Here is a 14,768-nt window from a genome sequence, read left to right on the forward strand (position 1 = left end):
AAACCTCATATGGGATACTATATCAAAGAATTTATGAATTTGGGCCCCTATTTATCAAACTATTTAAGACTTCAGTCATAAATTGCATGTCCTTAAAAGGCCGAACTCAGAACAGGAAAGAATCCAAATTGTGGTTAGTGCAATGTTCTGCAATAAAGAATCGGTGCACACCTTTCAAGCTTTCTAGAGCAAAGCATTTTATTTTCTAACTGTGTTCGAATTTTTGACTTAAGTCTTCAGACACTTGATAAATACAGGCTTTGGTTTAGTGTTGTCTTTTTTTTAACTTCATTTCACATGTGATACATATCTACTGAAGACAAAAAACATTTCAATTTTAAAGATTAAAAAAGTTCCCATAGGAAAATGAACTATTTTGTTCAGAATAACAGGAACCTGTCAATGTTTAATCAAATTTTCATGGCGTTAAAAGAATCTTCAGAGCCTGAAGAGATACAAATGACATGCTCAACCTAAAGCGTTGATATGCGTGCCCCACGTAAGATAACTTACATTGAGATCAAAATTTGGATTGTAAGTTTTCTGTGGGTTAAGGAATTTGCTGGGTGTGTCAATTCCCATCCTAGCAGCAGTGCCTGGAGTTCTCACATTGCCTGCAGCGTGCCCATGTTCTGCCAACTCCTATAAAGACAACATAAGTTATCAGATACTTCTTCAATGACAATTTTTGCAATGACAAAAACTTCACACATATACACCTTTAAAACAGAGATCTCAACACCTATTAAGTTTTAATTTATGTTGTCTGAAACTTTATCTGCCAAGATTTGGGATACCTTTATTTAGCCATACTGTGGCCTACTTTGACTGCCATGCTGTGGCCTACCTTGACTCTGCCATGATTTGGCCTACTCTGCCATGATTTGGCCTGCCTTGACTCTGCCATGCTGTGGCCTACCTTGACTCTGCCATGCTGTGGTCTGGTAATGATGGGTGTGGCATACTGGGCTCCCTGATTTTCTTTCTGGCTGCTGCCCCCTGGTGGAGAGACATGAATTACGGGTGGCTGCGGCACGTCTGGGATGTGTTCTCGTGGGAGAGTCATGTCTGCATAGTCATCGTTTGGGAACGGAACATCTGGACAATCAGTACCAGAGTGTGGCTGCCCCTGGGCCACAGGTGCATCATTCTCTTCAGGAAGCTCAGTTTCCTGGTTAACTATGTCCACTCTTTGATCAAATACTTCACACTTCTCATCACTTTGCTCATCATTTGATGCCTGCAATTTCTCTGCCTCGCCATTGTTCAGACTATCTCTTTTATCCTTGTTTCTTTTGTCAGCATGGGTGTTCTGTCCATTCTGTATGTCATGTTGAGCTGGAGGCGCCACAAGGTTAGGATTGTCAGTGTTTGTAAGACCACTGGTGGCTGGTTCTGTGCTATCTGTCTTCACATTGTCTATTAGATAATCACCTTCATTCTCCTGTTTACCTGATCTCGCACAGGCAAACAACCATCTGAGGCAAGAGAGCAAATTCAGATCACATCAAGATACAGCTGATGAATGCTGACTGCTGTTTCTTCAGACATACATAATTTCTGTGTATTTCTAACAAAAGGCTTAGCCTATGATATTCTATCTATTAAAACAAATTTTAAAAAAATTCTAAGAGAAAATGGAGTTGTAATACGGATTATAGCACAAGAATTATCTTTTCATATGATAATAAATTTATCAATGCTAAAATACATAAAAAAACCTAATCCCAGTCCTATAGCTTTCATGATCAATACATATTTATTACCAGCACTACCACTGAGTACATACTGTTTAGAAACCGCTGGAAGCTTCCACTTCTTGGCGGCTGTATATTTGGATCCGCCTGCCTCTTTGGTAATAAGATGCGTGCTGGCTGCCAGGCCCTTGTTATCTTTATTGTTAGCCTTACGCACAAAATACTCCTGACATCTGGGCCAAACAAATGATAAATATTTACATAAGATGCTTAAGAAATAATGTGTTCATGTCAACTGACATGAAATATCAGAAATATGTTGGACAGTGCAGAAATCTAAGTACATGTACTGACAAAAACATTTCTTAAAAAAAAATAAATAAAAAAATTAACAAAAGCATTTACAGCACTTTGTACATCTGTCAAGACATTTTATACTGATTTATTGGCACCTACACTGGTATACAAATTCTGGTGTGCTGTTTTTCTCTCAGCTGACTAGCAGGAGTTATTACCTGGCTCCCAGGACTTCCGCTATATGCATCAAACAATCCCTTTCTGTACCCGAAAATCCACTGAAACCAGACAAATTAGCATTTTCAATTTGTATAACTTTAAAAATGTTACTTAAAAGTAATGAGTAGTAATAGCAAATGGGATATAAGCCAGTATCTCTTCTGCGTTTTTAATTTCTCTGACCACCTCCTCAGTTACTTGTACTTACAAATGTTTTCATGTGTAGTATTCTAACAAATCTGATAAACTATAAGTGTATACATAATCCAATAGTATATAAGCCTGTAAGCAACAAATCAGGGGGGGGGGGGGGGGACAGACACAGCACTCACAGACTCACCTTATTGACAAGACACAGCCATCAAGGGGTGAGTTCTCATCCACAATCTCCAGAGGGTGAAACAACTCATTATCATCTGCACACAGCAACTCCTCTTGCTCCAAACACATTTGCTACAAGAATATTAATTAACCATTAATGACAAGAACAATTAAGGATTTCTTAGCTTCTTTTCGATGTTTTCCTTCTCACAACACCCTTAACCTCTGCTAACTCACAGGCTATCCTAGAAATGAGTAAATGATTATGGCTAAACGTCTTCCAATAAATGATGTCTTACATTTGCCTTTAAGAGTGTTGACATGCTTGATAATCTCCTTGTTTTCTCTCACCTGCCGACTGGTAAATAATGATGTGCATTAAATATATGTACCTGTGTATATTTATTTATTTGATTGGCGTGTAATGCCGACTCAAAAGTTTGTCACTTTTATGGCGATGGTGAGGTTATTGGATAAAGGAAACTGGAGTAAACCACTGCTCATCACTACATATAAACCTTGAGATGTAAAACCCCTTCCAAAACACACTTGTGTACAAACAAAGAACATTTTAAGATTTACAAACAGAATACTGTGTTAAGTATCTCAAGAATCTGACAAATTTCCATAATCTAGGAAATACCCCCAAAGTCCAAAGAAGATGACTCACAAGCCAAGCGTTGGTGAGGACATCTGTGACTGTTACTGTGACAGGATACCCTCCGATAGGTACAATGGCATAGTCACAAACCTGACGGCTGCCTCCAGACACAACTTTACCTGAAGTACAAAGACAGGAAATGTTGTAAGCTTCTATCTTTGTTAATTATACTGTCTTCTTCAACAAAACCATTTTATAACAAAAATTTATCCACATTAAGCTTAAAACTATAATAAACTGACTAAATACCATTGAGAACTGTACAAACAATCAGTGCAAATATTTTGACACATGCATACTCAAAGCATGAAAACAAATAATTATGTGACTCAATACAAGGCCTGTCATCTCTGAGCCTTGACATAACATGTACCAGACTTTACTTCAGCATTACTTGATTTTACTGAGGAAATAAGAATTGTGAATTAACAGCAATATACACTTCAGTGGGATAAAAACACCAAAGCAATGTACAGATGGCTAGAGTAAATCAATTTCTGAGCACAGTTATGATTCTCCTACCTCCATGTTCCTCTGTATATCCTGCTAACTCTGCCTGTTGATCATCCTCAAAACCCAAAAAGATAAATTTCTTCCCAGAAAATATTCCCCCATCTTGAGCTCCAGCACCAACTAAAATTCAAACAAAATGAAACTTTACATAACTTTAGAATATTTTTGGATAGCTAATGCTACATATACAACAAGACAAAGTAACAGAAATTAAGACCTATCCATGTCAGCCTTTTTTCCTTTTACTTTCATTAATAAAAGCCCATTCAGTGTCCATGGTTATGTGATGATCTTTCTTTCTTTTTCTGTCAGATGGCTCTATCAGGTGGGACAAATGAAATGATTGTTTCATCCAGTTGTGACAGTTATCTTTACGTTTTACTTCACCTTATGGTGGATACTACCAAAATTATACTAGAACTCAAATCTATGTCTAGTCCAACATACCCGGTTCCTGAGTGACATCACCACTGTTTTCTACAGGCTCAGCTACAGTTACTTCCCCTTCTGGCTGCACAGCTGAAACATTTACAATTCAACCATGAAAGATACAAATGTGTCAATTTTCAAGAGATATCTCAATGCAACATTTAATTTCTGATGACAATATATATACTTGGTGTTGTGAGCACTTGCATTTTACACTACAGTATGATTGGTTTTTTTTATTTTTTTAATATTTTACTTAGTACTCAAGAGTATTTCACTTGACAGATGACAGGCTGTCAAAAAGGTGAAGATTTTTTATCACAACACAATAGGAAGTGGATGTAGACAAGCGACTGATCTTCCTGTGCGTGAAATGTGTATGAAGATTGTCAAATCTCACTGATATCAGTCTGCTGCCTCATGTACTGGCTCATCAGCTCCGCCATCTCCCTATCCTCATCTTCTGTATGATTAGCTGTCTCCTTCACACTCGGAGTGTCAGGACCAGCACATTTTACACTAAACAAACAAACAATTCGCCTCATTAAACAACAAAACAGGTACTTTACGATCTACCAAGATTTATTGTACATTTTTCAGAAGCATGGCTTGCAAGCAAAAGCTGAATGCATGAAATCATTCCACTGTAGAAATCAAATTATGCATGAAGTACGCAATTAAGTAAAAGGAAAACCACTGAGGTAAGGGATTATCGAATAGGTTAACAGACAGCTATACAGCTACCTCAAGGGAAATATAACCTTTCTTTCATTCTCAATCTTTGGAGAATAGCAAAAATTTCACGAAATCACAAAAAATTAAAATGTGCTCCTATAGAGACTTTAGGAAGTGGATTTTCATTTCAAGTATAACTTATATGAGTATTATTTTCTATTATTTTGTAGTATTATGTTGTAGTTTACTAAACTGTCACATGAGAAGATTATTTTCACAACTACTGAAGCGATGTGGTCCTTTCAGACACAAACAGCACTATTACAGCTTTCATACACTTATTTAGATGCCTATCAGATTAATCACGCTTCTCAAAATTCTTAAACAATCCTGGCCAAGCCAGTGCATGTAGGAAAATAAACCTCAAGAGAGGCAAGTAACTCACACTTTGGGCTTTGCAGATGCAGACTCCAAGGGAGGCAACTGTAGACAATAAAACTTCTTCTCGTCCTGCAGCTTGCCACACTTCAAACTTTCAACCAACCATGATGCTGTAACAACATGTGGCCTGAAACCACCATATATAAATACAGGATATGACAGAATAAAATCATGTTACGTTAAAAACCACACAAATTTATTACAGAAGTTTGTAAGTATTGTTTTTATCACAGTGTGTACCTGAAGCTGGCCTGTTGTAGTGTTTTCAGATCCGTTGCTATCTTTTCTCCAATTACCCCATGATGCTGTAACACCATGTGGCCTGAAACCACCATATATAAATACAGGATATGACAGAATAAAATTATGTTACGTTAAAAACCACACAAATTTAGGACAGGAGTTTGTAAGTATTGTTTTCATCACAGTGTGTACCTGAAGCTGGCCTGTTGTAGTGTTTTCAGATCCGTTGATATCTTTTCTCCAATTACCACATGGGTAACACTGTCATTGATCTGGTTAAATCTGAAAAAAAAAATTATATCATTTGTTATAGAAAATATGTGTTACCCATTCAACTAAAATTAGGACTGAATTTCTTAACCTGAAGAAGACATGAAGACTGATCACTCATAAATGTCAACAGATCCAACATGTTTTTGAATTACCTTGTAGCTCCACCACAGTTTATAATTTTCCGTAATTTCTCCAACTGTGGGCCTCTAAATCCAGACAGGTATATCTGTAAATAAGCATCACAGGAAAAGTGTAATTAACATCATTCAGTTACAAGAGAATATGTAGTTTACTATTTCATCTGATTCTGTACAATAGCCATTGATCTAAATTACCTGTACACTTGTGAAAACGAACAGGCCTACGGTAAATAACCTAAAAATACACCCATGACTAAACTGCCCAATTCTAAAGGTTCTCTTGACCTGGGAGAAGTCTGGTGTTCTGAGGTTTGTTAGGGAGGTAGGACAACGTTCCACAGAAAAAATGCAAGTCTCAGCATGAAAAGTACTATTTTATGATATATATTTGCCTCTAAAAATACACTTTTTCAGGCCAAATTTTAGATTATTTAACTAAGCCGAAGTTTCATTAAAAAATAAAGCATAACAAAAAAAAAAAATTCAAGAAAGAATGCTAAATTCACAACAGCTGTGACATCTTACAAAGTTTTCTGTCTGCTTGCACCCACTCCCCACATTGATGAATGTTAAACGAAGAGACTCAGGCTAAATTAATTTATTTATTTGTTTGATTGATGTTTTCCACCATACTCAAGAATATTTCACTTATAAGATGGCGACCAGCATTATCGTGGGAATAAACCAGGCAGAACCTGGGGGAAACCACATCCATCTGCAGGTAGCTGGCAGACCTTCCTATGTACAACCGCAGAGGAAGCCAGCATGAGCTGGACTTAACTCACAGAGACCGCATTCGAGAAGGGCTCCTCGGTTATTACACTGTGCTAGAGTGCTAACCATCTTAACCAAGGGGGCCCCTGGCTCAGGTTAAAAGATAATATTAATTATCTCTTAAATGTAATGATAATGACAGGTTAATATTGACAGATGAAATTGACAGATGAAAAGGATTTTAGCTCTACTTTGTTTAGCCAGAGAAAGATTTTTTGCTGAATATACGAATGGTCAACTGATGTACTGACATTGAATAGTTAGACAAATGCACTACACAGGAATGGAAACTCAAAAAATTTTCAAAGAATTCATTCACTTTTTTATCATTTTGAATCAGAATCATGTGTGTTTTATTTCATTAAAATCTGAAGGAAATTAGGAAACTTCCTATACCTACATGTATACCAAGTACTTGATAAACCCTGATTTGACCATAGCCTACCAAGTAAAAGTCTGCAAAGGAACAATGGTTAATACATTGATGTCTACACATGTATGTTCTTCAATATGAACATTCCAACTCACCCTGCAGCCATCCAAGAACAGCTCTGCTGGGTATTTACTGAGGTCCAGCTCTAGCAGAGAGTCTACCTCATCTGTGCTGGTCAGTCTGGTCAAGTTTGTCTGAGCCGTCTCGTTCAGATGACTAAGATCAGGTAGATGGGAGATGGAGCTGATGTCATTCAAACTGGATAACCTTTGACCTATACACAGGAAACAATTCTCTCATATAGTCTTGTACTTAATCGAACAAGTGGTAAAAATTTGCAAAAACGTATAATTTGTCCACATTCACTTCCTTTGCCTCCACAATTAAGCCGAATACAAAATTCTTACTACCATACCAAAATGGGTTGTCCAACTAGAAATATTTTGATAATTTGACATAACATGATATTTATCATCAAACATACATCTTATAAACCAATACTTAAATATGAAACCAATCAAATATACTATCATCATCTAATAAAAAACATACTGACGAAGAAAAGTGTACTTCACACTCATTACCATGGTCATTACTCATTACCACTCTTCACTTCCGTGCTCTGCCTGGTTTCCTCTCCCCATAATAATGGCCACTGTCATATAAGTGACTTCTCATGTCTATTTCATTCAGCAACTCATTAAAACTTTTATTTCTAATGCTGACAAATTCATTACACAACTTCGATTTAGACAGATAAATATAGCATTCATGTATATTTACTGTCAAGGTTTCACTTTCAGACTCACTACATGAACCATGCGCAGTATTGTGTGCAGTAGACTATGAGTATTACCTTTGCCTTTCTTGTCCTTGTCTGGTGTTGATGTGGACACCTGGGCTCTCTGTGGCACGCCCTCAGCAGACTCCACCCTGTATTGCTCTTCATCCTGACAAAACCCCTTCTCCACACTGTCAGACAGCCACTTTAGGGACACTATCTGGATCTTCCACTTACGTGCAAACTCATACTTTTGTCCTAAGTAAAAGTGATTGAAACGGTATTTTGTAAATTCAGTATTCAGTAAATTTTAAATACCTGTTGTTGCTATCACCCAGATGAAGGTAATTCTGTATCCTGACAAGTTAAACACATAACCTATGTGTATGTGTAACACAGAATAACTAAACGACCTAAAAATTCGACCACAAAAGAGTATTACTAGAGGCAAATAAATGTCATGAGATTTACATTTTCCCATCATCCTACCTTCCACACACCTCTCAAAGCACCTTTCTAAAATCAACAGAACTCCAAGAATCTAGAAAAATGAGCAACTTAGCCATGGTCAAAATGTTGGGTTATTTACGGTATATGTTACCTTTTGGCTCTTTAATTATCAGGTGGGTGCACTCATTGACCTTCATTTCCCCCGAGTAAGATCCGCCTGTGAACAAGAATATTGTGCAATGTATGAAAATTGTGACTTGCATGATAGAAATAAAACAATAACCCAAAACATCTATCACTTTGCCCTGTGATTAAGCCTGTACTCAAGGATAATACTATATCATTTATCTGACAACAATTGAAATGACTCATAAAATGAAACAATCACAATAACACCTAGTTATTAAGCTTTTACTCTTTACTTTCACTACTCCATCATAGTCTGTACAACAAAACATCTTCATTCATAATGCTATTCCAGAGGTATTCAATACTTCTATTCAGGCAAATGAATTTGATGCGTAACACCATACTTAGAACTTTCCACCTATGTGGTGGTGATCAGTTTCATTGTTCAACGAAACCAGAATGCCCAAGGGAAACCAATGGCCCTTGGCAAGTTACATTTTACTGTAGAGTGATATTGCATGCAATATTGGCTGGGATTCACCCACCATATAACAGCCAAGTAATGCTCCCCTACAAAATGAAAAGCAAATTTTTTTTTACCTTCAGCTTCAACTAATGACTTGACTTGCTTGCGTTTCTCTGAATCTAGGCCAGACACTGTGATCACCATGTTTTTGAAGATCGGGCATTTCCATTTCTGAAACTGTTCATCTGTGCCGTGAAGGTGTCTGAGAAGTACAAGCAATTCAAACTGCTCAATAACTATCTCAATGTACGAGCAATTCAAATTAATCAATAACTATCTCAAATTTCAAGAAATTCAGACTGTTCAATAACTATCACAAAGTACAAGGAATTCAAACTGATCAATAACTACCACAAATATAAGTAATTCAAACTGCTCAATAACTACCACAAAATATAAGAAATTTAAACTAAAATTTTTGTCAGTTGCTTGTACTGAATCTCAAAAGTACAAGCAATTCAAACTGCTCAATAATAATAACAAAGAATAAGCAATTCAGACTGGTCAATAACTATCACAAGTATAAGCAATTCAAAGTGCTCAATAACCATCACAAACTACAAGCAATTCAAACTGCTCAATAACCATCACAAAGTACAAGCAATTCAAACTGCTCAATAACCATCACAAAGTACAAGCAATTCAAACTGCTCAATAACTATCATAATGCATCTGTAAAGTCACAATCCAGTTCCTAAAACAATGTATTCAAATCCAAATTAACCTGTAAGGTCATTATGTAACACCTGAAATCATGTCTTAAATTAACTGAAGAATGGTATACAACCGCCAGGTGGCCTAATATTTAACATGCTAGCGTACAACAATGAGCCATGACCCTCTCAAAAATGTGATAACTATGAGTAAAAAAACACACACACACACACCTGCATTAACTGTCGTAACCCTACCTGTTTTTCCCCTTGTTCCAGACTTGTTCAACCCATTCTGGTGACATGATGTGTTTACCCAAACCTCCAGCTACCTACAGAGTAAATTGTATATTCTCCATAAGGTACAACATATGGGAAGTAATCACCACTTAACTGCCAAAAAGAAATGACTCAATAAATGGAAATACCTGCAACAAAAATCAACCAACTGATTTCTTTCACTAAATTCCATAAGCCAAGTGTTTTCAGGACTGAATGTTAAAACAGCATTAAACAAGAATCAGAATAGATATTTATTCACGTTTTTTTTTTAATAGAATGTTCAAGAATATTTCTGATGGAGAAATAAACTTACAATGTACTTCTTACTGCCTACTTCTCCAGCCACCAGGTGTGTCACATACTCAGTGAAGTCCTTACTAACTTCTCCTCCCATCCACTGCACTTTCTGCATTACATCTTCCTGCACACAGAAGCCATTTGCAGCCATACTTTTATGTTCTTGTGTTTACATAAAATACATGGAACTAACACGTGTTTGTGTTTAATTAATGCAAAGAAAGGCTAAATGAAAGACAAAATCAGGGCAACATGAATGCATAAAATTCATCACGGAAATACAGGTAACATCACCATCACTGCTTTAAGAACACTTCTGCGGTAATAATGACTGCATTGGAAGGGGCAAATCTATGCACTGGGAGAATCAGGAGAGAAATAAAACAATACACTTTCTTGCCTGCCTCCATTATGATTTTTATATCACATACAAATTTTTTTTTAAAGATTTAAATTATTTGGAGTATAGATAATGGTACATGGCATGGGGACAATCATGTGACAAAGGAAGTAAAACAAAACATTCAGTTACAAAAAAGGCAATAAAATTCCTACTCTGGTTTTCTTGTCAAGGCTGGTACAGCTTATTATTAAATCTTTCATGGCAAGGCTGTAAATAGGCACTTTCCTCTTTGGTATTCCCTGGAAAAATAAAATGCCAGCATTAAAAGCACGTTGGTGGCATTGCTACTATAAAGTTAGTACATACAACGCTCGAGTAAATCCAGTGTTACAAGTATTTATACACCTGGTACAAATGAAGGAAGCTTAAACTATGTTAGTTTATGAAAACATTATTGTTATAGCGTGTACCAGAATATTCCTTTAAAAAGTAAAGTTGGCATAGTCCTTTGTGCATGCATATGATACAGCTGCAAATCATACTAACCACTTTGAGATGAAGACATGACAGCACACACTGTGGACCAAATACCCTGACAACAAAAAGATGGGATATTTCATGCAAATACTTTGAGTTTGTTTGATTCTGAAACCATTATGATTATGAAATCAAATAGTATCAAATCTCAAACATGTCACATATACACAGATCTACAGAACCATGGATGGTCATGGGTTTCCTTCCACTATAATGCTGGCTGTTGTCAGATAAGTTAAATATTCTTGAGTACATTGTAAAACACCAATGAAATAAATAAATAAATAAATAGATGTACACTTATATAATTAGAGAACACTAGTTGTAGTAAATATGATCATATTTACTTAACCATACAAACAACTTGTGATTGTAGAGATGTGAAAAAATAATTCAGTACTACAATGGCTACGGCAATGGAAATAAGAACATTAGGTCAACTTCTATTTATATCACCTACAATATACAACTGTCTACTGAGTATGTTTTCATGTAATCTTCCAAGGCAACAAAAGAAAGACATTTTACTTTTATCTGTTGTAAAATCAAGTGCTGAATACAAGTAGTGATAACTTTTTAATTCTGATTCTTGTAAAATAATATTTATCAGTACCTGCATCCAATAGATGCTAAATGTTCAAAAGCATTTCCACGAAAGGGATCAATAATATAAACACAGTTCTTCTGTCTTTCTTTCACTTTCAGGCAATCTGACTTGCTGACCCAAACTGGGTGAAAACCATTTTCCAGCATGATCTGAAAGAAAATTCATGAAATAATACTGTGTTATGTTACAACAAAATTTACCCGTAGTGTACATAATACAAGAAGTGTAGAACAAAAGTGTTCCGAAAATTTAAAACTTCGCTATATACAACATAAATAACCATGCTGACAAAGGGTAACAGTATTCTGTTTATCCATCAAAAATACTGGCGTAAAATAAACAAGTAAAACATCACAAGACTATATCGCCAAAATTTTGATACATAGAGATTATCATCACACTGTGCTGATCTGCGAGGTTGATAGGGCAATGCAACAGCAGAGAACGAGAGCAGATGCGACGATGCAGGTCTGCACAGTGTAATGATAATCTATTTATCATATACCTTCTATTGACACTACTTTGGGGGCCATAAAATCCAGATATTTCTTCAGACTACTTTGCGTATAGTGTCTGGCAGTGCATAGGCCGTCATGACACTCACAAACTATTATGCGCACATGGATTTCGTTCAAAATATCCAAATAGTTGAGCACCGCAGAAGACACAAACATTGCATAAAAAAAATAAATAAATAAACAAAGAAAATAAAATAAAACAAATACTCGAAAAACCATGGAAATATTATTTATACAACATCAAGTAAGTATAGCTGGCTTTTCAAAACACAGATGCTCAATGCAAGTACTGTAACATTTATATAAACATCATCTCAAACCTGACAAGTAGCATTTTAAAATTGAGCATAGCAGCTGTAAAGTGCTCTAAAAAAATTCAGGTCAACAGCCAATTTTAGAAGTGAAGAAGTGATTTAATTACATGTGGATGTCTGAAAGTTCTTTAAATTTGCTGAAGTCTCTGAGAGTTCTTGAAAGAACATTAAACGCTCCATTCACTTACATCGTATGCTGTTTCCACCCCTGACCCTGGGTTATTTTCGTCATCCTCTTCCGAAGGTTTAACACACTTCACCTGAAATTCTTCATCACCCATAATGTCTACAACAATAAACACATCCAGAAAAATTCTTACATCCCAAAGGCAATGCACAAACTGCCAGACAATGCTCGTGACTGACTTGACACTCTAGCCCAATAGTGGTCGGTTGTCTATGAAGTCCAAATCTGTGATTGGTTGTCGATTAAGTACAAATCTGTGATAACAACATTCATCACAGCGGGATTCTCTGTGTAATCAGAATATACTGTCTGTTGATGACAAAGATGCTTTTTTATGCTGCCTGTAGGTTGAGCAACAAATCCCTCACCAACAGGCAAAGTAAGACCTACCATATGTACATGTACACAGGATCATTCCAATCTCTTTCACACCACCTCTATTTCTTTGAATGCTATTTGATATCCCTATAACTGTAATTAACGCATGTATTTCTCTCGATGAATTGGGCACTGGGCATTGGGAATCCCCAAGAAGGTGTCTGATGTTACATGACTGACTCCAGTAACATATTTTGTACAGAAATCTTTTTACTGATGAATGCTGATTATAGGTCTGCTGGTCATTAGCAATGAGACAAAGCCTATAAACATAAACAAAGCCCATGTACAGTGTAAAAAGGTCAAACATGTCTAGTTGCTGAGCAGTTATATCCCCTCACTGTGAGGAGATTGTATCAGGAGTAAGAATTTATCAAAATTTCTGCCAGTTTTTGGCTTGTGTGGATTTACCAGTTTTAGAAAGACCTACCCTGAATAAGCCGAGCTGGCATTTCAGGAGTCCCACGAGTTAAGGCAGATATTAACAAGACAGGATGGTCTACTGGTGGTTCTCACAAACTAACGTGGCTGAAAGGAAAGATTTTATGGTACTTGCTTGACTGCATGCACATCCCGCACTGCCGGGTCTGTCAACCCAAATCTCGAGATCCCCTACCCTACCTCGTCTCAACCTGTGTAAACTTGTGAGATTCCTGAAATGCTGACTCGGCTTATTGACAGTTAAGACTACTATGAGTATGACTCTTTTAAACAGCCCTAGTGTCAATGGGAAGTAAAGAGGTGTTCCAGGTAAACTTGTGGAAGAAGAGAGTGCTGTGATAGTATACTTAATCACAGCCTTACAGAGCAAAGAACTAAGCGACATTATTTTTTGCGCATAGGGTTGGGATGTCGCATAGGTCAATTAAATTTAACATTACTGTCTATTTTCAATCATTTCTGATATTTACTTGCCTCAATCGTTGAATTTAAAAACAGGGTAGGTCCATTCCGCAAGGCACTTTGCAGCACGAGGTTGGCCGTTAAAGCCACTCAAAACAGCATCACACTGATTTCTGGTGTGGACTGAAAAGTAATGGGTCTTTTCAAACTAGGTTGTTGCAATGAGTGTCAGAATCTAAAGGGACTAACTGCAATGGATCTGCTGTGGGCCAGCTAAGCTTACATAAACCCCCTGATGTGCTGTCAGTGATCGTTGGTATTTCGATTCTGGCAACACATTAAGAGTACGACAGGATCTTTTTCTTTTCGTAGTTCAAAGAAAATTCCTGTCAACTACACACATCAAATTATTCCCTGTGTAGAGCTATCATACATGGAAGATACAGATCAGTTGGTTTAACCAAGGTGTTCCTAAGATCTGGTATAAAGTCAAGAAAGAAGATCGCTTGCTGTTGTTGTAGTTGTTTCTTGCACTGTCTGCTGAGCGCTGTTTTATTTTCGTCACAATAACGGGTTGACCGACATGTCAAGTTTTCAAATGTAGCTCCACAAATATACTTACCTCGACTGGGGTAGTGTGTGTGTGCGATCTATGAAACACAACTAATTCTAGAGGTTGGGGCATTACCAAATTAAAGGGCCAGTCATTCTTCCATACTCGGAAAGTACCGCCATCATCACAAATCTCGTTGTAAAGTCGCGCATTCACGAGACCAATACTGTTCAGCTTTTTATTTTTTTTATTTT

General features: G+C 36.7%; 1 protein-coding gene across 1 annotated transcript in view; it reads right to left on the reverse strand.

Moving 5' to 3' along the window:
• LOC135464077 (DNA topoisomerase 2-binding protein 1-like) overlaps nt 1–14,695 on the reverse strand; it is a 29,445-nt gene extending 14,750 nt beyond the window's left edge. Inside the window, exons 1-23 of the mRNA XM_064741566.1 lie at nt 14,584–14,695; nt 12,742–12,839; nt 11,728–11,870; nt 11,124–11,169; nt 10,790–10,876; nt 10,251–10,358; nt 9,914–9,987; nt 9,077–9,204; nt 8,499–8,564; nt 7,973–8,155; nt 7,212–7,390; nt 5,922–5,995; nt 5,689–5,778; nt 5,258–5,380; nt 4,538–4,656; nt 4,156–4,227; nt 3,718–3,828; nt 3,205–3,314; nt 2,554–2,666; nt 2,213–2,272; nt 1,790–1,930; nt 920–1,478; nt 514–642 (exon numbers count right to left, since the gene is read on the reverse strand). Coding sequence (XP_064597636.1) covers nt 514–642; nt 920–1,478; nt 1,790–1,930; nt 2,213–2,272; nt 2,554–2,666; nt 3,205–3,314; nt 3,718–3,828; nt 4,156–4,227; nt 4,538–4,656; nt 5,258–5,380; nt 5,689–5,778; nt 5,922–5,995; nt 7,212–7,390; nt 7,973–8,155; nt 8,499–8,564; nt 9,077–9,204; nt 9,914–9,987; nt 10,251–10,358; nt 10,790–10,876; nt 11,124–11,169; nt 11,728–11,870; nt 12,742–12,834 — 2,808 coding nt within the window. The 5' untranslated portion in view covers nt 12,835–12,839; nt 14,584–14,695. The remainder of the gene's footprint in view (nt 1–513; nt 643–919; nt 1,479–1,789; nt 1,931–2,212; nt 2,273–2,553; nt 2,667–3,204; nt 3,315–3,717; nt 3,829–4,155; nt 4,228–4,537; nt 4,657–5,257; nt 5,381–5,688; nt 5,779–5,921; nt 5,996–7,211; nt 7,391–7,972; nt 8,156–8,498; nt 8,565–9,076; nt 9,205–9,913; nt 9,988–10,250; nt 10,359–10,789; nt 10,877–11,123; nt 11,170–11,727; nt 11,871–12,741; nt 12,840–14,583) is intronic.
• Between the last annotated feature and the right edge of the window lie 73 nt (nt 14,696–14,768).

This window comes from Liolophura sinensis, chromosome 1 (genome assembly GCF_032854445.1).
Source record: "Liolophura sinensis isolate JHLJ2023 chromosome 1, CUHK_Ljap_v2, whole genome shotgun sequence".
NCBI classification, from domain to species: Eukaryota; Metazoa; Mollusca; class Polyplacophora; order Chitonida; family Chitonidae; genus Liolophura; species Liolophura sinensis.